The 24,183-nt window shown below is 40.4% G+C and overlaps 1 protein-coding gene across 1 annotated transcript in view; it reads left to right on the top strand.

Annotated features, from left to right (window-relative positions):
• Positions 1-24,183, top strand: part of LOC138665894 (alpha-2-macroglobulin-like protein 1) — an 84,388-nt gene that overhangs the window by 11,027 nt on the left and 49,178 nt on the right. Inside the window, exons 3-14 of the mRNA XM_069753839.1 lie at positions 80-242; positions 964-1,016; positions 2,810-2,830; positions 3,153-3,306; positions 7,297-7,381; positions 9,871-9,991; positions 10,570-10,684; positions 12,456-12,574; positions 14,175-14,342; positions 15,492-15,722; positions 17,253-17,316; positions 20,262-20,407. Coding sequence (XP_069609940.1) covers positions 80-242; positions 964-1,016; positions 2,810-2,830; positions 3,153-3,306; positions 7,297-7,381; positions 9,871-9,991; positions 10,570-10,684; positions 12,456-12,574; positions 14,175-14,342; positions 15,492-15,722; positions 17,253-17,316; positions 20,262-20,407 — 1,440 coding nt within the window. The remainder of the gene's footprint in view (positions 1-79; positions 243-963; positions 1,017-2,809; positions 2,831-3,152; positions 3,307-7,296; positions 7,382-9,870; positions 9,992-10,569; positions 10,685-12,455; positions 12,575-14,174; positions 14,343-15,491; positions 15,723-17,252; positions 17,317-20,261; positions 20,408-24,183) is intronic.

Below are 24,183 nucleotides of genomic sequence, written 5' to 3'. Positions count from 1 at the left end.
ATTACCCAAAAAATTAAGCTATCCACTATAAATACGATTCATGGGTCCATATTTCTCTCCGATGCTTTCTCTTGTACAGACACCTCCTCCAGAAGGAGGCAAAGAAGAAGTTGTGACTGTTTTTATGTCTCTTGTTGGACCAACCACACAGATGTCCAACAGTAAAAAAGTTCTGGTCCGCGCTGTAGGACACGCAACACTTATTCAAACCGACAAGCCCCTGTACAAGCGGGGACAGACTGGTGAGTAATGGCTTGTGGGGACACAATAAAAAGGTAAAGTCTCCTATTTGCTCCCGTTATGAGGTTTTCACCTTTGCAGGTTTTAGGACAAACTAAAAGGATCATTATCCAGAGTTTCACAGCATTTACAATAGCAGAGAGGAAAAATTGTGTAGTCTGTAATAGGGTTATTCACAAAACTAGTTGGCCAACTTTTGGGGCATTTTTTTTTTTTACTTTTGGGGTTAAAAATTATTTTTGCAATTGGATTTCTTTACAAATTTTGCTTTTTCGTTTCCCTTCGAAATCAAGTTTAATGTCGTCTATGACCATAAATCAGGTTAGAGGAGCTCAGAAAAGGACATATTAGAAATAGAGTTAGAAACTTTCCTATCAGCTACTGAAATTTGCCAGCTTCCTGAGCTCTTCTCAGCCGATTTATGGTCACAGACTAAACTAAAGTTGAATATGCATGAAACAACGAGCCAGGAAAGGCAAAATGGTGAAAGATTTGTACAGATACCCATTTGTAAAAATGATTTTTAGCTCAAAATACATGTTAAAAAAAATGTTCCCAAAGGTGGCCAACCCCTTTAATATGTTGCAGAGTTGCTACCCCTGCATTTACCATAGCCTTACTTCCGTAGAATCAATTATTTCAAATGCTGATTGCTTCATACATAATGTGGTCTGTAAAATGTGGAACTAGATTGATCTCCTGAATATCTACCATTATTTCCAGTGAATTTTCGAATCCTGATTTTCAATAGAGACTTCTTGGCTGTTGAAGACATTGTAAGTAAGATCATGTCACACCAGTATTATACGACCCGAATATTCCCTAATTCTCCCAGATAAAAAGCAATTCCATCAGTCTCTTCATCCTTCCAAAGCCAAAGTACTCAACAGGGCCATCAGGAAAATAACTTAATTATGTCCCGAATTCTGCCCCTATGAGACCAGATCACAGATACGGTCAGAGGTGCACAACTCATTTTAGTCCAAGGTCCAAATGGTCACACGTTTCCCAAGAGCCACAACAAAACGTGGGTTGGTTTCATGCCTGCAACCTTCATCGTCCGAGTAAGGACACAGGTCTCACAACCAGAACTATGACTATGAGGCTGTTGAATTGAGATAGCAGAACCCACAGCTGGTCCAGACATCATGGTCTGTATTTGGACCGTGAATGTCCAAGGTGTGAAACTGGCCTTAAAGGGAATCTTCCAGCAAGTTTTTGCTCTTTAATATTACAGCAGCATGATGAAAGGGCAGAGACCCTTATTTTAACGATGTGTCACTTATTAATCTGCGTGGTGTAGTTTCAATAAAATCAATGTTTTATTAGCAGGAAATTATCACTACAGGACTAGTCGTCTCCTGCTCATGCTCTGTATAACTCCGCCCACATCACTCATTGGCAGCTTTCTGCTAATGAACAGTGTGCACAGAAAGATGCAAATTAGTGGTGTGGGCGGAGTTATTCAGAGCTCGGCCTTCAGAGAAATGATAGATCGGTAGCAGAGCAAACATTAGTTTTATCAAAAGTACACAAAACCGACGAGTAAGTGAAATTTATGTGGGCGTTAGACTTAGAACCTCTTTTTTGTATTGACTCCTCTAACGAACGTGTGCAAAGATCAATCTGAAGGAAGGGGGCGCTGTAAAGTTACCTATTGTGATTAGTGGATCCTGTGTCACCAGATGTGTATCATGGTGTTACCTGGAATTGTAATCCTGCCTCTGTTGATAAAGAAAGTGCTGAAAATGCTTCCTGAACAGGAAGTGTGAGTATAAAAAAAGTCCAAATGGCCAGTAAAAAAAAATGATAAAAGGAAAAATTACTTATTTTATTTATCTTTTTAATACATATTGTCACATGCAAAAAATAGCCAAATATTAAATAAATAAAAACACAAATACTTGATTTAAAGTCATTTTCTGAAAATACATTTCTTTTAACTGTAAATTAATTTTATATAGAATAAACATCATAGTGTAGGTTCCACTTATCGGAAAAATGGGAGTTCCCTCCTATGCGACTTTCGCCAATGCAGGATGGAAGAGTTGGTAAACTACAGAGAGGACTTCATGCATAGATGACTACCTTTCTGATAGCCAAGTGACCCCATTCTCTTGACTTGGCCCCATAGTGCACCATTAGTATTTGTATATCCGTGTTCCTATTCTGCATGTCGGTTCTCTTCTCTCTGGCATGGACACAACATGTAAGAAGCCACCGGACACACACAAGCATGCCGATGAAGGTTGAGGGCCACTCAGAATGGCATCATGGGTCGCAGGTTGTTCACGTGAGAAACCTTAGAATTCTTGGGAAGAATTGGATGGGTGCAGTAACAGAGAACAAGGATATTTTACATATCAGACATCAAAACGAAATAATAATCTTTAATAATCTTTATTTTTTTATAGCGCTAACATATTCCGCAGCGCTTTACAGTTTTGCAAACATTATCATCACTGTCCCTGATGGGGCTCACAATCTAGAAACGAAATACAGATATACATTCGCTGACCCCTTTTATACATCTTTAAATTAATTATCTTATCTTTTTCTTTTAATCCAGTGTCCTATGGTGGAGATACAGGTGAGTGATTGTACAATGCGGCTCAAATAGTCTCAAAAATGTCATGAGTGTAAAATAACAGAAATCGCTGACCCATCATGTTACGCACATCCAGTATGGAGATTGTCCTTCAATTTCGAGCGGCTGGGTGGTTGCATGTTCTACACACATGCCACCTTACATCTCTGCCAGCCTGGCCATGAAAGTCATTGATGCAGATTCTGGCTGGTGAAGATGGTCAAAAGTACTAATTATGTCTTAAAATTAAAGTTTCCAGAAGATCCAAGGCTATAGGTTTGTATTCCATTAATTCTTGTTTCTTTTTGTTTTCTTTTCTTGCAAGGATCCTAATAAAAATCGCATTGGTCAATGGTTGGATCTCAAACCTCAAAAAGGCATGATAGACCTTTCTCACTCCCTTGATTCTGAGGCACCATTGGGAGCTTACACCATCATTGCTCCCCACGCTCGCGAGGATTTCCATGTGGCTGAATATGGTTAGTGAATCATTTTTGGTTATTTTTTGTTTTATATAATGAAGTTACATTGACATTTTAGGTGATTTTGAGTACAACGAAAGAAAATAGATCAATGGTTACACATGGGTTTTACTCACGCAGGGTACTTAATGGCCTCAGTTCCACAAATTGGTGGGGGGTAATTGCAGCTGTATCTAAAGAAATAAGACAGATATTACCTTATCGGTGGATAGGTGATAAATGTAATTAGTGGGACAACCCAAAATGAATCTGTCATCGGAAAACGATCTATTATAAATATTACTATTTATATTAAAAAATAAAAAAATATAATGCAATCTTCACACCATCATTAGACTCAAGCTAACTCTTGGGCACATGGACATTAGCAGCAACTTGATTGTAAAGAAAAGTTATCTGAACATACACTAATCTGAGCAAAATTCATTGTTTCATTGTACAAGAAGAGGAGGTGAGCTGTAACATCACCTATCGTGAATGGTGGATCCTGTGTTATTTACTGTATATAGAGGTGTTATCAGTCATTGTACAGGAGGAGGAGGTGAGCTGTGACATCCCCTAAAGTGAATGGTGGAACATGTGTTTCTACTGTATATAGAGGTGTTATCAGTCATTGTACAGGAGGAGGAGGTGAGCTGTGACATCACCTATTGTGAATGGTGGATCCTGTGTTATCTACTGTATATAGAGGTGTTATCAGTCATTGTACAGGAGGAAGAGGTGAGCTGTGACATCCCCTAAAGTGAATGGTGGAACATGTGTTTCTACTGTATATAGAGGTGTTATCAGTTATTGTACAGGAGGAGGAGGTGAGCTGTAACATCACCTATCGTGAATGGTGGATCCTGTGTTATTTACTGTATATAGAGGTGTTATCAGTCATTGTACAGGAGGAGGAGGTGAGCTGTGACATCCCCTAAAGTGAATGGTGGATCCTGTGTTATCTACTCTATATAGAGGTGATATCAGTCATTGTAAAAGGGGAGGAGGTGAACTGTGACATCATCTATTGTGAATGGTGGATCCAGTGTTATCTACTGTGTATAGAGGTGTTATCAGTCATTGTACAGGAGGAGGTGAACTGTGACATCACCTATTGTGAATGGTGGATCCTGTGTTATCTACTCTATATAGAGGTGATATCAGTCATTGTAAAAGGGGAGGAGGTGAGCTGTGACATCATCTATTGTGAATGGTGGATCCTGTGTTATCTACTGTGTATAGAGGTGTTATCAGTCATTGTACAGGAGGAGGTGAGCTGTGACATCACACACTGTGAATGGTGGATCCTGTGTTATCTACTGTATATAGAGGTGATATCAGTCATTGTACAGGAGGAGGAGGAGGTGAGCATTGACATCACCTATTGTGAATGGTGGATCCTGTGTTACCTACTGTATATAGAGGTGTTACCAGTCATTGTACAGGAGGAGGAGGTGAGCTATGACATCACCTATTGTGAATGGTGGATCCTATGTTATCTACTGTATATAGAGGTGTTATCAGTCATTGTACAGGAGCAGGAGGAGGTGAGCTGTGACATCACCTATTGTGAATGGTGGATCCTGTGTTATCTACTGTATATAGAGGTGTTATCAGTCATTGTACAGGAGGAGGCGGTGAGCTGTGACATCACCTATTGTGAATGGTGGATCCTGTGTTATCTACTGTGTATACGGAGCACCCCCAGATGCAGGGCCGCGGGTTACTCGGTACCGGTCCTCTCTGGCTCAGTTCTGGGGATGTCACGGTGGCTGGACCCGGTCCGTGACCCTGCTAAGGGGCGTCCAATAAAAGGGGTGATGAAGGTCGGCTAAAGTTTTGTGACGCCACCTGTGGTATTCGGTCAGGTCGACCGACGCTGCTTGGGGTCCACTGGGCTGATGGTATATCCCCAGGGGTCCACAGGTGAAGTATATCCCCAGGGCTTCCCAGTAGTGTAGGTGGCGATGATGTGAGGTGCAGACAATAACGAGGACACAGGGTTGCAGTCTCTTTACCTTTTACTGAAGACTTCGGGATCCGCAATCCAGAGCACAGTTAACAGGGCTGTCTGAGACCGGCCGGTCCGAAGGCACATCCAGAGTTCCCTTTGCAGGTGGAAATCAGTGCTTACCACTAGCGCCTGTGTGTTGTAGTTCTTCCCTGCTGAGCATTCGGGATAGTCCTCACAACTTCTGTTTTCATTCTTTCTAGTTCTCTCTCTCTCCGTCCCCCAAGTTTGTTATGGCTAGGACGCACCCGTTTGACGGGAAGGCTCGGAGCTATTCTGGGACCCTAGAGACGCCCCTCTCCACGCATTGTCCCTTATGTCTGCTTAGGTGATGTATAGTAGACAGCCAACCTATAATTAACTGTCCTGCGGTATTTGAAGTAAGGCATAGAGTCAGTTACTTCCTTGGTGTTCCGGTCACCGGCTACGCGCCTCAGTAGGATGTTGCCGTTCTCGGGGCACGACTCCTACTGGCTCTCCTTTGTGCTTGATCTCGTTTCTCACTGTCCACAATATCCTTCGCTTCGTGTGCTTTCTTTAGATGCCGCCGCAAGGTAGTGCAAGCGCGGTTCTGTAACGATCTGTCCTTGTCGCTAAGTCACTGCCAGGTTCCCACGCCTGACAGGGACCCCTCTGAATCTTCCCCGCAACACCCCCTGCCACGGGATGTTGCCTGGGCAAAACCCAGTCAGCTTCTGACTAACTTCCTCCCCAGCCCCTAGTTTTACCAGTGTGAGGAGTGGCCAAATAAATAGAACCTTTTGCTCCCCCTAGTGGCCGGAGTGTGAAATGTAATGTGTGCTGGTGATACCTGGTCAGGTGAACTCCTTTAGTGCCATCAGACGTACCATCACTCCCCTTAGTGGCAGAGCGACACCACTGCAACAACCAGGTCTCTGGGGCGCTGCATATAGAGTTGTTATTAGTGATTATACAGAAGGACGATGGGTGATCTGTGATATTGCCTATTGTGATTGGTGGATCCTGTGTTATCAGTTAAGTATAGAGGTGTTTTCAGTCATTATAATCCTGTCTGTGATGGCAATGAGACTTCTGAAAAGTCACCTGTACAGAACAGAAAGTGTGACTCTGACTTAAGAACTAGAGGAGGAGAAAATGATGATATGTGTGGTTTTTATAAAAATTATGGTATGGAATATTGAAAAAAAAACTATCAAATAAAACAAAGAAAATGTGCATACAAACTTGATTAAAGAATACATACATTTTCTGATGACACATTATAATAGCCCAGATGTTTCTGCAATCTCTGCATTTTCTACAACTACATCCTTGGCTATATACTTTTAAAAATAAAATGAGTCTCACATAGATATCAGTATGGACCCAACACAGTCATCTGGTACCTCTCCTCCCCTTAATGAACTTTGCCACATGACTTAGGATAAGAAGCCAAACCAGATACTCCTCTGTGAATGTAAGAGGAAGAGGACTTGATCTCTAGTGCCACCTACTGGAAGTAAGAATGTTGAAAATCAATATAGACCATTGTCCCATGATGTAGAATAAGGACTGCGTGGACTAGAAGTCTACTTACACTTTTCACTATTCACAAAGGAGAAACGTTACACCCCAAAACATGTGTCTCCAAATTGAGTGTCTGATTTAGCTTCTTATCTTAAGTCATATGGCTTATCTAAAGATATAGGTAAGTCTTAAATAAAATGACTAACCTTTTCGTCTCTAAAAATGCTATTTGCATATTTAAATTCCCAGAGGAGCATTGCATGGCCTATAAGTCTCCGTACACCAACGTGGCACTCTCAACAAGGAGAAACGTTCACCCTTAGAACTGTCAGTATAAACTGTGTCATAAAAATGTACCTTATGTTCCCCTGTATTCTGTATTCCCCCATTTTTGACTCGTTGTCATTTTTGAAAAATTAAAACTTTCAATTAATGCATACCGTAGTTGGAAAAAAAAATCTCTATTTTAATCTAACGATGACTTCTGACTCCATTGTATCTTCCAGTGATACCAACCTTCGACGTCACTGTTCATCTTCCTTCTGTAGTCACTGTCCTGGAGAAGACCTTCCTTCTGAAAACATGTGGGAGGTAGGTCCTCTATACAGTTAAGTCCATATATATTTGGACAGAGTCAACATTTTCCTAATTTTGGTTATAGACATTACCACAATGAATTTTAAACAAAACAATTCAGATGCAGTTGAAGTTCAGACTTTCAGCTTTCATTTGAGGGTATCCACACTAAAATTGGATGAAGGGTTTAGGAGGTTCGGCTCCTTAACATGTGCCACCCTGTTTTTAAAGGGACCAAAAGTAATTGGACAGATTAAATAATTTTAAATAAAATGTTCATTTTTAGTACTTGGTTGAAAACCCTTTGTTGGCAATGACTGCCTGAAGTCTTGAACTCATGGACATCACCAGACGCTGTGTTTCCTCCTTTTTGATGCTCTGCCAGGCCTTCACTGCGGTGGTCTTCAGTTGCTGGTTGTTTCTGGGCCTTTCTGTGTGAAGTTTAGTCTTTAACAAGTGAAATGCTGCTCAATTGGGTTGAGATCCGGTGACTGACTTGGCCATTCAAAAATATTCCACTTCTTTGCTTTAATAAACTCCTGGTTGCTTTGGCTTTATGTTTTGGGTCATTGTCCATCTGTAGTATGAAACGACGACCAATCAGTTTGGCTGCATTTGGCTGGATCTGAGCACTCAGTATGTCTCTGAATACCTCAGAATTCATTCTGCTGCTTCTGTCCTGTGTCACATCATCAATAAACACTAGTGACCCAGGGCCACTGGCAGCCATGCATGCCCAAGCCATCACACTGCCTCCGCCGTGTTTTACAGATGATGTGGTATGCTTTGGATCATGAGCTGTACCCGCCTTCTCCATACTTTTCTCTTTCCATCATTCTGGTAGAGGTTGATCTTGGTTTCATCTGTCCAAAGAATGTTCTTCCAGAACTGTGCTGGTTTTTTTAGATGTTTTTTAGCCTTTTTATTCTTGATGCTTATGAGTGGCTTGCACCGTGCAGTGAACCCTCTGTACTTACTTTCATGCAGTCTTCTCTTTATGGTAGATTTGGATATTGATACGCCGACCTCCTGGAGAGTGTTGGTCACTTGGTTGGCTGTTGTGAAGGGATTTCTCTTCGTCATGGAGATTATTCTGCGATCATCCACCACTGTTGTCTTCCGTGGGTGCCCAGGTCTTTTTGCATTGATGAATTCACCAGTGCTTTCTTTCTTTCTCAGGATGTACCAAACTGTAGATTTTGCCACTCCTAATATTGTAGCAATTTCTTGGATGGGTTTTTTTCTGTTTCCGCAGCTTAAGGATGGCTTGTTTCACCTGCATGGAGAGCTCCTTTGACCGCATGTTTACTTCACAGCAAAACCTTCCAAATGCAAGCACCGCACCTCAAATCAACTCCAGACCTTTTATCTGCTTAATTGAGAATGACATAACGAAGGGATTGCCCACACCTGTCCATGAAATAGCCCTGGAGTCAAATGTCCAATTACTTTTGGTCCCTTTAAAAACAGGGTGGCACATGTTAAGGAGCTGAAACTTCTAAACCCTTCATCCAATTTTAATGTGGATACCCTCAAATGAAAGCTGAAAGTCTGAACTTCAACTGCATCTGAATTGTTTTGTTTAAAATTCATTGTGGTAACGTCTATAACCAAAATTGGAAAAATGTTGTCTCTGTCCAAATATATATGGACTTAACTGTATTCCCTCACTTCTTGACTCGAACCTTCTAGCTTGTAGATGTTTACGGGAAGGCTGATTCCATGTGGATCTTAGTAGTCTTTACTTTCTCTCCCTCTATGGCAATTCAAGTTAGGCAAGTTTGGCATAAGGATTAGATGTCTCCATGTCAGAAGCATGGTGGTTTTACGGTCTCCATTCTATAGCAATATCCAGACCTACCTCTATGGTTCACCGCTGGGAATCAGTATTCATAACGTTGCCTTGTTGGTCTAATACCGGGGTCCCCAACTAGTGGCCCACAGGCCCCTAATGTATGGCTCATGGTTGTTTGCTATGGCTGGTGCCACTCTTAACTGTATTGGAATCCACCGGGGACGTTATTACTTTTTAAGGGGCACTCAGGACAATATTACTTGATAAGGGGCACTCCAGGCATTATTACTTTGTAAGGGGGTACTGAATAGGCATAATTACTATGTAAACAGCACTCAGATCTTTATTGCTTTTTAAAGGGGTGCTTGGGGGATGATTACTTTTAAAAGGGCATTATTACTTATTAAGGGCGTACTCTGGACTATTACTGTAGAAGAGCGCACTTGTGACACCGTTATTTTATAAAAGGGCACTGAGGGCATATGTACTTTATAGGGGTGGGTTGGGCCATTATTGCTTTACAAAGGGGCACTCGGGAATTTATAGCTTTCAAAGGGACACACAAGAGGCTTCTACAGTTTCTGCTCAAAGAATGTGGCTGGCAACCATTTTCAGAGTAGAATCTGGCTCTCAAAGGTTTGAGGACCCCCTGGTGTAGTACATCCATTCCTTGCTTACTCTGGGCTGAACATTATTCTTTACTATTTAGATACACATTCGGAAAACCAGTCCGGGGAGAGATTACTGTAACAGTATGCCGAGAAGCTATCTGCTACTCCGGGATGAGATCGTCGTGCCCAAAGGATATATGCTCAGAATACAAAGGCCAGGTATGGAATGATGACAAGTTTTAAAAAAAAAAATTAAGAAATTAAAAAGTGACTTCTTTATTCCCATTCACCATTGGAAAAAAAACTAAATATTCCTGGAAATTAATAATAAAATTATTACTGATTTAGGTTTTGTTTGGGATTTTTTTGGCCATGAAACAAGCAGTATAAATAAAGTTAATTTTATTTAATGGTTCTCCAGATTGTAGCAACATTAGAGGTCAGCACAAAGATTTGCAGGAAACTGGTCTAGCTGCCACATCGACAGGCTGAAGATGAAACACCATAAAGATGACGATGCATCAAGCCAACTCAAAATGGAAATGAAATTCTTCCAAAAATATTACAAGCCTTGAACCACATGTCTTGCATGCTTTGCACATTTATGATACTTTAGACATGTTTTCCCATGCACTATATAGGAGGGTGTGATATATTAGAAAATGGGCATGGTTCTCCAGGAGAGGGGGCAGCATGAATGTAAATACTGTAGTGTGCACCTAAATTGTACAATGTATGAATAATAATAGTGTATTGCACATATATGTATGTAATTATATATTCCCTTCCTCAACAAGACTGAAAAGAACGGCTGCATAGAGGTGGAAGTATCTACTGAACCATATAATCTCCGCTCGTATGATTACCAGTTGACCTTTGATGCTAAGGCTACTCTCGTAGAAAATGGGACTGGTAAGGTTACTAACTCTTTTATAAATAATGTGCAGATATCTACATAATCCACACTGTTTGTGTCCGTCATCTGAAACATTGGAATCTCCACAGATTACTAGTGTACAGTAAGGAGCTGTAAATCAGCACCACTACTGCAACCTACTTACTTTCAGTGATTTCCCACTGCCCGTCCACAGTCTCAAAGGATACAAATCTCTCTCTCTCCTCTTACTCTCCTCCTCTTACTGTTCTCTCTTCTTTCTTCTATCTCTCTTTTTTCCTTGTCTCTCTTCTCTTTCTTCTCTCTCTTCTTTCTCCTTCTCTTCTCTCCACTCTCCACTCTTATTTCTCCCTATCTTCTCACTCCATCCTCAATCCTTCTCCTCTCTTATCTGTTTTCTCTTTTTCTTTTCGCTCTCTCTTTTCTGTCTCTTCTCCCTCTCTCCTTTCTCTCTATCTTCTCTCTCTTCCTCTCTTCTCCCTCTCATCTCTCTTTCTCTTCTCAATCTTTTCTCACTCTCTTCGCTCTATTTTCTCACTCTCTTCTCTCTCTTTTCTCCCTCTCTTCTTTCTTTTCCCCTCTCTTTTTTCTCTCTTCCCTCTTTCTCTTCTCTTTTCTCTCTCTTCTCTTTCTTTTCTCTCTTCTCTCTTTCTTTCTCCCTCTCTTCTCTCTCTTTTCTCCCTCTCGCCTCTCTGTTTCTTCTCTCTCTTCCCTCTCTTTTCTCTCTTTCTCTTCTCTCTCTCTCTTCTCTCTCTTCTCTCCCTCTTATCTCTCTTTTCTACCTCTCGCCTCTCTCTTTCTTCTCTCTTCTCTTTCTCTTCTCCTTCTCTTCTCTATTTCTTTTCTCTTGCTCTTCTCTCCCTCTAATCTCTCTTTTTTCTTTTCTACCTCTACCCTTTTTTTCTTTTCACTCTCTTCTCTCTCCCTCTCTCCTCTCTCTTCTCCATCTCTCTTCTCTTTTCCCTTTCACACTTTTCTCTCTCATCCATACAGTGTATCTGTACAGTAGTCAAAGCTCCAGCTTTCTAATACAGAGCTACAAACTTTTAAATCTGGCCCATAATGAAGATAATGTCTACATTGACTTGTCTTAGTGTTTTGACAGCTTAACACTCGGTCTATTTACAATCGCCTTTTCCACGCTTTCTTCCACTCTGATGATCCTTATATATATTATTTCTAAACACTCTTTTTCTGTGATTACTTTGTATCTCCATTCATACCGCATGCCCACACACAAATGATACACCATTTGAAAGGTAAAGTTGCCAAACAAACCACACATCCACGATGTGATCACAAAATACACTTTAAACATTCATTTTCATAAACCTGCAGTAAGGAAAAATGACCTGCAGGTGGCACCCCAAAGCACACTACCACAGAGCTGCTTACAGACATCGAAACCTGCAGAAAAAAACAATAACCTGCAGGTGGCACCACAACCTCAAGATATATTTTTAGCCTCTACTTATCAAACCAATGTATTGTATTACCAATCTACATATATAAATACCTCTCTGTGTTCATCATCTCATTAAATACATTAACATTGGACCGGCTTGATTTTCCTGATATTGCCTGCGCCACCGACAACCAATGTGCGAAAATTTCGCTCGGGCCAACTAGTAATGGTGGAATTCTATAATTGCTTAAGCAAAGGATTTAGAGCTCTGCATAAGGAAAAAGTCTTGCACATACGTGCAAGAAAATTCATTTGGACTTATTCATGTTAGCAAACATTCACTTCAATCCACGAAACACATAAATATTCATCTTTTTTTGTAGGCATTGAAATGACTGGTACCAGCAGTTCTCGTATTTCGGCTAAGATTGCTACAGTGACCTTAGATGACAAAGAATTATTAGATTCTTATTACAAGACAGAATTAAGATATAAAACAAAGGTAAGAGATGACCGCTGATAGTTATCATCCAATATTTGTTGAAATGTACACATAGAAATCGGAACCATAACATGAGAGCAAAAGGTTTGTGACCTCTTTTGTTATGGCTTTCTGTGAAGAATCAAGCCCGGTGTTTGAAGCAAGCTCGGACTGACCCACAGGAGAACAGGAGAATCCTCTGGTGGGCCGCCACTTTCTTATATGACCAGTACTTGGCACAATATACTTGAATCACTATGTACAGGCAATAGTGGCATCTTATTCATTTAACAGTCTACCCAGTTCATTCTTATTTACATTTGTGATTGAGGATAATGTCACATCTGCATGTAACAGAAAGGTGGGGCCCTGGAATTGGTTACTGGAGGGACCTTGGCACCCCAGTCCAACACTGGTTACTTACAAGTAAGCATGAGATTCATTAGAAAATAAATCTAGAATGATAGTTTTAGAAAATAAAAAGTATATGGCTATTTTGTGCCAGTCTGTACATTGTGTTTTCTCCTTTCCTTAAAAACTAACTAAACTTTTCTTTACATTTAATTATTAGTCTTTGCAAAATTATGAACCTTTGTACTATACTCTATTGCCTTATTTTGCTTCCTTCTTTTTCAAGCACCATTCTAAAAGGGCTGTTTTAGCTGCCTAGTTTTTACTCTTTTTAGAAGTTGCTTTCAATTGTTGCCCTGGCAAGAATCCCTACTCAAACATTATATAGACTCACTTTTAATGTGTGAACTTCTCTGATCCCCTCCCCCATGCTCAGACAGGGTGACTGGCTATAAATTGTGTGTTTTGGGTACAGATTTGTGCTAGGGCAGCAGTTCACAGGAGCTTCTAAAAGAGCATGAACTAGGCAGTTAAAATAGCACTTTCAGCATGGGAAAGAAAAAAGCAAAATAAGGTAATGGAGTGTATTACAAAAACGTATAATAATATTTATAATCGTTAAATAGAAAAAAAATGTAATTAGTCTTTAAATTATTGTACAGCTTATACTATTTATTAGTAGGCATCAGGCCTGCAAAATCCATTCTTATCTAACTAGAAGAAAATCAGTGGCTAATCATGATGCATGTTCCTCGAGCCTGATACAAACTCCAGAGTCCTAATGTAGCATGGGCTGAAAAAAATATATAGATTTCTTTTTTAACAATTACTGGAATTCTGCAAATTTTTCGTTTCTTGATGATGTAAGTTACAAGGGATTTGATACAAGATTTTACAATACAAACTGCATATATTATTAAATAGATGTTTTAGACCTAATGCCAGAATACCTGTTTAATCTTTTTTTTTGCCTGATATTGAGCATCTAGTTGGCCTCTTAAAATTCTCATTTTCTAAAGCCAATCTGAAATTGTGTTTTCAAAGTAAGTGCACCAGCCTCATCAGGTCTCAAGAGATTTATTTGTTAAAGCATTTGGTTTGTCTTGTTTCAAATTCCTTTCAATGCTATTACACCATTATTACTTTTGTTAGGTCGCTCAGATTATTGTTTTATTTTCTACAACGCTTTTACACACAATATTAATTCCATGCAACTTTTTTTTCCTAAAGATAAATTAAAATATAGAATAATTTGATTTTTTTTTTTTAGATGATATTGGAAAGCGCTGATGGATCTCCAATGAAATCCCAAATGTTGTATTTAACGGAAAAATATGGCAAGACAATAAAAGAGCACGAGTATGAAACAAATGAGCATGGAGAAGCCTATATTACCCTGGACACCAGGCCATGGAATGGAAATCCAGTCCATCTGACCGTATGTAACTATAGCACAGGGGGATAGTCCTATGTGTATGATCTGGCAATTTAAAGTTATTATGCTTCAATATAAAAGCATGTAGGATTTTTTTCCCCTGGAAAAAATACTTTGTTACTTCCATTTTTAATGGCATGTTTTTAATGAAATGCCATAGGGAAATATTAAACAATTAGAGATGAACTAATTACTTCTAAGCAAATTGAATTTGAGTTGATTTTCCCCAAAGTTTCAGATTTTCCAGAATCTAAATTTTGGATGGGATTCAATTCATGGGAATTCGGCAAAATAACAGCTTGCCACCATTATGCTGGATTCAAAGTGGTTAAAAAAAAACACTTTTGTCAACTTCATTGCTCCAGTCACCGGTGGGGTTTTCACTGGGTCATCTTTGGCACATTCCTTTGCCAGTCATCTTTGGCACCTCCTTTGCTAACCAGCCTGCATGATGTCAATCCATCATGGCCTGGTCAGAGCAGGAGATGCCGAAGATGGCCCAATGGAGAACGCACCAGTGACTGGAACAAAGACTACCAGTCGGTCAAACACGATTTGGCCAGGTGAATATAATTTCTTCTTTTTTTCTACATACCAATATACTTATCATGCTCTTATATCTGTAGAGACCTCAGAGCATAACAATGCTCGCTTAATTCTCCTTAAAAAAATTGATGCAAATAAGGTTCCTGGCCATTTTTGAGTGAAGAATTGAATTTGAATTTTGGCAATTCACTCATCTTTAACTACAATCAATGCATTTTACTGCCTTTTTAGGGGGGCTTTTATGGGGGATCAGTGGCCCAAAAATAAATATGAAGTAAAAATAAAAAAATTCCCATTATATTATTATGACACTACAGGAACATTTACACTGCAAGATAGTCGTGAACAAGTGTTGTTAAAAGCGCTCTTACACGATTATTTTGCCGTGTAAACAGGCTGCCAGTCGCCCAATGAATGAGCCTAAATGCTCGATCAGCCAGTGAAATTATCGTTCTCGTGGCTCATCGTCATGTGTAAACAGGTACTGCACTGCCGAGAACTATGGCAGCCAATGCGCACTGTCTCCCTTGTTTCTGTCCTTGTTCAATAAATGTAAATCAAATTATATGCCACGTTAATCAGTTTATTAATCTAACCATTTTGAAGGCCACATATAAAAAGGAGAAGCCGGAAAGAACTTATGGAGAGCTCAATCCTTACTACGTTGATGCTTATCGAAACCTGCAGCCATTCACCACTATTACAAATAGCTTCTTAAAAGTCCAACCTCTTGACTCCCCCCTGACATGTGGGAAGGTGCATGAGATTGAGATTGACTACATCATAAGAAGCAGTGAGGTGTTGTCCGAAGAAGACAACCTAGAGGTCCATTACGTGGTAAGAAAAATCACACTTTGCCCACTTTTCATGTTTTACAAATAGCAGCATTGACATATGTAGCATAGGCTATCAGCATCTAAATGGTGAGGGTGTGACAACCGGAAGTTGCCAGATGCTGCCGGAAGGCAGCAGCTCCGTCATTTCAAAAAATCATAGAATGTTAGAGTTGGATGGGACCTCCAGGGTCATCGTGTCCAACCCCCTGCTCAATGCAGGATTCAATACACCCTCTCAAACAGTTGCTGTTTGAAGACTTTCATTAAAGGAGAATTCACCACCATTCGTGGCAGCCTGTACCACTTATAGATCACCCTCACTGTCAAAAAGTTTTTTTCTAATATCTAATCTGTATCTTCTCCCTTTCAGTTTAATTACATTGCTTCTCATGTTTCCATGTGTAAATGAGAATAAGGATGATCCCTCTACACTGTGACATCCCTTCAGATACTTGTAGACAGCTATTAAGTCTACTTTTAGCCTTCTTTTTTGCAAGCTAAACATTGCCAAATCCTTTAACTGTACCTCATAGGACATACTTTGCAATCTGCTCACCATCCTAGTAGCTCTTCTCTGAACTTGCTCCAGTTTCTCAATGTCCTTTTTTAGAATGTTGGGCTCAGAAATGGACACAGTATTCCAGATGAGGCCTGACCAAGGGGAGTAGAGGGGGATAATTACTTTACATGATCTAGACGTTATACTTCTCTTAATACATCCTAGAACTGTGTTTACTTTTTTGCTGCTGCATCGCACAGTTGACTCATGTTCAGTCTGTGATCTATTAGTATACCCAATTCTTTTTCATGTATGCTGTTACTTAGTTCTATTCCTCCCATTCTGTTGATATAATTTTTGTTTTTCTTGCCCATATGGAGGAACTAAGCATCAGCACATATGAAAAAGACTTGAGTATATTAATAGATCATAGACTGCACATGAATCAACAGTGTGATGCAGCAGCAAAAAATGCAAACACAGTTCTAGGATGTATTAAAAGAAGCTTAGTGTCTAGTGTATAGTGGCCGATGCCAGATACTGCAGATTCAGCCCTATTCAAATGACTAGAGGTGGATCTGTTTGGACACAGCTGCTGTGTTCCAGCAACATCCGAGAACTTCCGGCTGCCACCACTGCTAACAGCTGATCAGTGGGGGTGCTGAATGTTGCATCTCCACCAATCAGATATTGATGGCCTTTCCTAAAGATAGGCTATCAATAAAAAAGTAATCAGCAACCTCTTTAACAGTATGGATGCAAACTGTGCTCATTCATCAAAAGAAGTTCTAAATCTTGGTTCCCTTAATTTTCTTTTCTTTAAGATACCATAGCATTTCATAAAATATTAGCTGTGGTGTTAGATGTAAACAGTCTAATATTTAACACCTATGCTGCGGTGTTTGTCGCAAAATGTTATAAAGCAAGTGGTAGAGATAGTCTACCCATTCTACCTTATGGCCACATATTGATTACTGAAGTCTTATAGACTTATTGTTTGTTGCTGTTTTACTCTACAGTTTTTTTTTCTAGGTTGTGGCTAAAGGAAGCCTTGTTTTGAATGGAAAACTGAATGTCAAAATGGAAAAAACATCTGGTAAATATCAGTTATGTCAAGTGAAATAAAATTGCATGATTTTAATTAAAGGGAACCTGTCATCCCCCCTTTCCCCGGCGTTTTTAACTAAAAGAGCCACCTTGTGCAGCACTAATGCTGCATTCTGTGATGGTGGCTCATTTTTGGGGGGTCCCTTCCAAAGTTGCAATATTACATTTTCTAATTTGCCTGCCATTCCTTAAGGGCTCCTTTTCTCTTGCGAGAAATACGTGCGAGTCTCGCATGTTAAAACCAAGTTCTGGCGCCGGCCCTCCAGAGTGGAGCGTATGGCTGCATAGCGATACATGGAGCTGCACGCTCCGCTCCCAAGTGCCGGTGCCAGAGCTTGGTTTTAACATACGAGACTCGCACGTATTTCTCACAAGTGAAAAGAAGCCCTTAGTCTGTCAGGGGGGCATGTCTTTTCCCTCGGGGCACAAACGCCTCCCAGCCATCACTCAGCCCCTCCAAGCGCCGGGCGCCGCCTCCTCTACCTTCATTAACGTTCCCGGTGCCTGCGCTGTAAGTTCCTTTTTAGGGCATGCGCAGTTTGGACAGGTTCCCTTTAACAATGTATTAAGCTATAAAGAAACGCATAGAAGTTTATGTACACTGTTGTAACTTTGATTAATTAAAACTGATTTTTTTTTTAGATTGCGGGCTTTTTATTACATTTTTTTTATATTTTGAGCATATTTTTGGCTCAGATAAACAACTTTTATATTAACATAATGTACAGACCTATATAAAATTAAATGTGCCAGAATCTGATAACGAAAACCTAAATTATGACGCAACAGTCACTATGACCAGACTGCCATAGGGGCTTTTATAAAGTCCAGAGTTGTCAAGATTCACGTCAGCAATCATGTTGCTGGGACTAAGGCTACATTCCCACTATGAGCTTTTACAGCATTTTTAACACTGCGTATTTTCGCAGAGATAAAAACGTAGTGTCTTACAGGTCCAGCAAAGTGGATGGAATTTATAGAAATCTCCTGCCCATTACGCTTCTTTTTTGCTCAGCCTAAACTAACCGGTGGTGCGTATTTCAAATCCGCAATATGTCAATTTCTTGTCTGTGTGGATTTTCACCATAGGCTTGCATTAGATGCAGAAAATCCATAGGTAAAAAATGTACATTCATATCAGAAATGCATCTAAAGCACATGTAATCCACACCTAAGTATATCAATAAAGTTTTATCAAAGCCAAATAAGAGTAAATATAAAAAAAAATCAGCTTTATTTAAAGCATGACACGTCAAAAAGAGACAAAAACTGAAGCACCAAAAACGGGATAAAAACGCATATTAGAGATTGCAATGAAAAAACGCAATTAACCTAATTTACATAATTATTGCAGAAATTCTGCAACATAAAAACTCACCAAAACTCACGTAGCCAAAAGGAGGGACAGATCCTACAGCAAGAGACACATACCATAAAAAATAACATATATAATTTATTCATTGAAATTTAAAACATGGCAAACATATATTAAAAATCAGGAAAATATCAGAACATATAAGTGGACTAGTAAGGGGAAGGGTATACTAAATTATAATTAATGATATCTAAAAAACAATGAATAAGAACACAATTCATGAAAACATAACATCAAAGTGAATTCATTAAGATCCATACTGAAAAAAAAGTTGCATATAAATAGATTATAAATTTGATTCAATATAAAAATACAGTCTGCAATATGATCAAAGTTCCAAAACCTAAATGTTACCCAAGTTGACACTTACAGTATATCCACGCCCCAACGCGCGTTTTGCATTCCGCTTTCTCAAAGGGATGATCCCTGTGAGAAAGCGGAAAGCAGAATAGAAAATACTTTACCTTACAATTCCGCTGTTCTGATATTTTTAAGATATGTTTATGTCATGTTTTACATTTGGATTACGGTAATAAAAAATACATTTTATTTTTGTGGTGTGCCTCTCTTGCTGTGGATCTATATATATTTAAACACACATTTACTTAGGTTGGAAGTTGGTTATCTAAAAGAGGGAAAGGACAAAGGAAACTCCTCCCTTTGTCAGCACTATCATCACCCCTGATTACAGAGCATCATGGGTTTCTTTGATCCTAACAGTGTAGAAGTTTGACGATCTCATACTTCCTGTTGTGATCATAAATTATGATGATTATCCCTGCCATGATACATGGATTTGAACAATCATTCTTTGCTGGCAGTGTCCTTTACAGAGAAAAATCTGTCAAGGTGTTGAATTGTTTTGACCTTCCTCTTACCAACCCTGCTTATTTCTATGTTTTGTTTGACCTTTACGCTCCTGACTTCGGCTGTGTCTTCTAAACCTGTGCTACCTGCCCTGACCTCGGACTTCTTGACCACATCTCTGCCTATACCCTTGGTACCTCATGTTCTGCCTCTGACCCCTCATTAAGCTGCTGCAGGTCCGGGGACTGCCCTGGAGTGGCACCTGGTGGCTATCCTAATGGCCCAGCCTATCCTCACCATCAGAGGTTCTCGTGAAAAACAGGCAGCCACTTAGTCCCACCCCTTCAGGGTAAGCCCGGCCAGTGACGCATTGTGCCCACACCCACCACCGTCACATTTGCTTTGGAGACCGAGAAATATCTGTCGCTTGTATGAACTATCAACAATGAACATGTGAAGGCCAAGCAAAAACATTTTTGAAAATATACAACAGTGATTAAAGTGCCATTTTGCAGTGTACTTTAAGCTGGTTTTACATGTCCAAAAAACACGACCCGTGATCGTATCATAATACCTTTTCTGAAGGCCAGGTTGATTATGAGACAGTTGGCTCATACTACGAGACCTGGAGGTCAGGCCACCTTCTGCAATGCAGCATGGTCTGTGTGTCACGAATGTAAGAGACCGACCTAATATGTGACAGGTGACACAACTACAATCTATTATATACTTGCTCTGTTCTCTATTTTCAGTGATGATGGGCACCGTCATACTCCCACTCAGTGTCACTATGGAGATCTCCCCATTAGCCAAAATTTTTGCTTACGCAATACTCGGCAATGGCAAAATAGCGGCAGACACTGAAAAGTTTCCTGTGGGCAAGTGCTTCAATAACAAGGTAAATAAATGTATCTCTGTATAAACAAAGATTTTTTTTTAAGTTAATTTGCAATGATTGTTTCACCAAGTCAACCAAAGTTACCCTTGTGTAATGACCTCATGTGGAGGAGGGCAGAAGGGGGCTTTTTGCTCCTGGCAGTCTATAATCTGATTGACGGTGGCCAAACTTTCTGTGACAATGAGTCTCTTCCACCTCTCCGATCACAAACACAAAAAGTTCCCTCAAACAAAATATATGTTAAAAAAATGTAACAGTGGGAAATAGTTTATCACAGCACCAAGTGCGTATCGGGCAGTTGGGGATGGGCCTCTGAACACAGGGCTGATAATCTGATAATTAATACCAAATCTGCGCACATCAGAAAGGGTAATGTAGTGAACGATGATTTGCACAGTAGCTGCCTCTTTAAGTAGAGTATGGTGATGGTGGCGGTGGGGATGTTTGTGCAGCTAATTCCCAATCATGAAGGAACAGTTAACTTGAAAAGAGCAGTCTGTTTATTAAAGGGACACTGTCACCTGAATTTGGAGGGAACAATCTTCAGCCATGGAGGCGGGGTTTTTGGTTCACCCTTTCCTTACCCGCTGGCTGCATGCTGGCTGCAATATTGGATTGAAGTTCATTCTCTGTCCTCTGTAGTACATGCCTGCACGAGGCAATCTTGCCTTCCGCAGGCGTGTACTATAGAAGACAGAGAATGAACTTCAATCCAATATTGCAGCCAGCATGCAGCCAGCGGGTAAGGAAAGGGTGAATCAAACACCCAAAAACCCCGCCTCCATGGCTGAAGATTGTTCCCTCCAAATTCAGGTGACAGTGTCCCTTTAATGATAATGGGGTAAATGACTATATACAAACAGTAAGTAATTGGTGGTCAAGTACACACGCAGTTGAAGGATGACCTATACATGCAGAGGAGATACGCAGATTTCTGTGGGATACTTGTCCAATCAATACAATTCCCTCATTCTCAGGCTGTCCCTCTAGTAATTCTCACTCAATATTCCTTACTTAGGGCTGAGCTGTGCTTCTCCTCTGAGGGTTTTTTTTTAACCTCCTGGATGTGCAATAGGAATTCTTCCAATCTGAAGGCTGCCTGTTCCCCATTTTTAACAGTCTCTTCTAGACCCAACAGTCAAGGGAAGATCAACATCTTCTGGTTGCAGTCTGCTTTCCTCTTCTGACTCTTCTTCCTCTTCCATGTGATTCTTTTTAGCTGCAGTCATTGGCTGACTTACCAGAGGAAGCTTGTTCCAGCTCTTTTCCAGAAATCTCTGTTTACCAAGCAGAGCTTTGTCACCTCAACAAGATTTGAGAGCTGCCTGTCAGCAAGTCTCACAATATGCTACAACATACAGTTTACACAGAAATCACAGTATTTGCAAGAAACACACTATACATCAGGTATCCCATGAAGATGGATACCACACTTGCAATCAGTTTAACATCTGGTGCCCACCGCTAATTGTGACGAGAAGGTTTATAACACAACACAATTCCAACATCCAGAATCAAGATAAAGACGCACACGAATGGCTGCTTCTCCATTTGTTCCCTATCAGGACACGAGGTCCAGCTGCCACCTCACCGGGTGAGTGTGGGGATCTCTGTCCTCTTCATAGACTCAATTCCCAGGGATCAGACACAGAACTCAGACATCAATATAACAAAACCCAGACTCATATTTAGATAGTGCGCCAAAAGTGACGCAATTGATTACATATTACTCAAAAAACATCATATCGTAGGTGGACAAATGGAGTTTTTAAAACAATATGTACAAAAATCTTTATTGACACAATAATGAACATACAAAAAGACAGATAAAACCATGTGCTATAAAGGACACCACAAAAAGTGGTGGCGTTTAGTACAAAGTATAGCTCAATTCACAGTAACAAGCTTAGTAATGGTAAGATGAGGACTTGCTGGTTGAGCTCAGAGAGTCACATTACAATGCCCCCTGCTATAAGCAAAAAGTGCCATCAATCATTATACTATTCCTATGTCTATACTAATGCCCAGGTTGCATGGTTTGTGGTCAAGAGCCCAAGGTGCAAAATCAATCTGACATTACAATCATCAAAGGTTCCCAAAATTCATTTGTATGATACACAGTCAGAAAATCATCTTACCCGGTACTAAAACGTCAGCACCCGAACCCCGAAGCCAGCACCTCAAGGGGAAATACACAAGTCAGACATTTAAAGGGAACTTGTCACCCCCAAAATCGAAGGTGAGCTAAGCCCATCGGCATCAGGGGCTTATCTACAGCATTTTGTAATGTTGTAGATAAGCCCCCGATGTATCCTGATAGATGAGAAAAAGAGGTTAGATTATACTCACCCAGGGGCGTTCCCGCTGCGGTTCTGGTCCGATGGGCGTCGCAGTCCGGTCCGGGGCCTCCTATCTTCTTACGATGATGTCCTCTTCTTGCCTTCAGGCTGTGGCTCCGGCGCAGGCATACTGATTTGCTCTGTTGAGGGCAGAGCAAAGTACTGCATTGCGCAGGCACCGGGAAAGGTCAGAGAGTCCCAGCACCTGCACACTGCAGTACTTTGCTCTGCCCTCAAGGGGCAGACAAAGTACGCCAGCGCCGGAGCCGAAGCGTGAAGACAAGAAGAGGACGTCATCGTAAGAAGATGGGAGGCCCCGGACCGGACCGCGACACCCATCGGACCAGAACCGCAGGGGGACCGCCCCCGCAGGTGAGTATAATCTGACCTCTTTTTCTTATCTCTCAGGATACATCAGGGGCTTATCTACAGCATTCCAGAATTCTGTAGATAAGCCCCTGATGCCGGTGAGCTTAGCTCACCTTTGATTTTGGGGGTGACAGGTTCCCTTTAGGGTATGTGCACACGTTCAGGTTTTTTCGCATTTTTTTCGCGTTTTTCGCGATAAAAACGCATTACAAACTGCAGACATATGCATCCTATCATTTAGAATGCATTCTGCCATTTTTGTGCACATGATGCGTTTTTTTCCGCAAAAAGAAAGCATTGCGGTAAAAAAAGCAGCATGTTCATTAATTTTGTGGATTTTCACGTTTTTCCCTCTATTCTATGCATTTGGGAAAAAACGCGTCAAAAACGTGAAAAAAACGCGAAAAAAACCCATGCGGATTTCTGGCAGAAATGTCCGGTTTTTATCAGGAAATTTCTGCTAGAAAATCCTGACGTGTGCACATACCCTTAAGCTACTGTATGTGCACGCAGAGGGATTTTTTATGCGTTCAACAGCAGCAAGTTATCTGGAGTTAAGTCCTTCACAAAACGTTCCTTCTTTGAAAAGTTTTGGCAGAGTTTTGCATTTCCTGGTAATTTTTTTTTGTAAAAAAAGCTTTTAAGTGTTTTTGCAGAGTTTGTCAGCCTTTTGAATCAACAATGCCTTGTTTGTAACGTTTTCCTTCAGGAGCCACTTCAATTAAGTGACATGCACTTTCTTTTCTCCCACCAGGTGTTTTTTTAAAACCTGACGTGAAAGGAAAACATTAAAAAAACTCAACATATTATCAGCAAATCGATTTATAATAAAATTGAATTGCAAGTGTATTTCAAGTGTTTTTGAGCATATTTTTCATGTGTGTTTTTTTTAAGTGCAACTGTTCCAAAAGACTCCTCAAAGGTTTTAGGCATTTCTCAAATGCAAATCATTGCAAACAAAAAGCGCAATAGGGTCATATTCACGTTACACAGGAGAGAATAAATACCAAAATACGCTCACCTGGTTAGAATGAGATAAGAGCATGTAAAAAGCGGCTGCTGAAGACA

Source organism: Ranitomeya imitator, chromosome 2 (assembly GCF_032444005.1).
Source record: "Ranitomeya imitator isolate aRanImi1 chromosome 2, aRanImi1.pri, whole genome shotgun sequence".
Taxonomy (NCBI): Eukaryota; Metazoa; Chordata; class Amphibia; order Anura; family Dendrobatidae; genus Ranitomeya; species Ranitomeya imitator.
The sequence above is the reverse complement of the archived record's forward strand: the minus strand, read 5'-3'. Positions and strand labels throughout refer to the sequence as shown.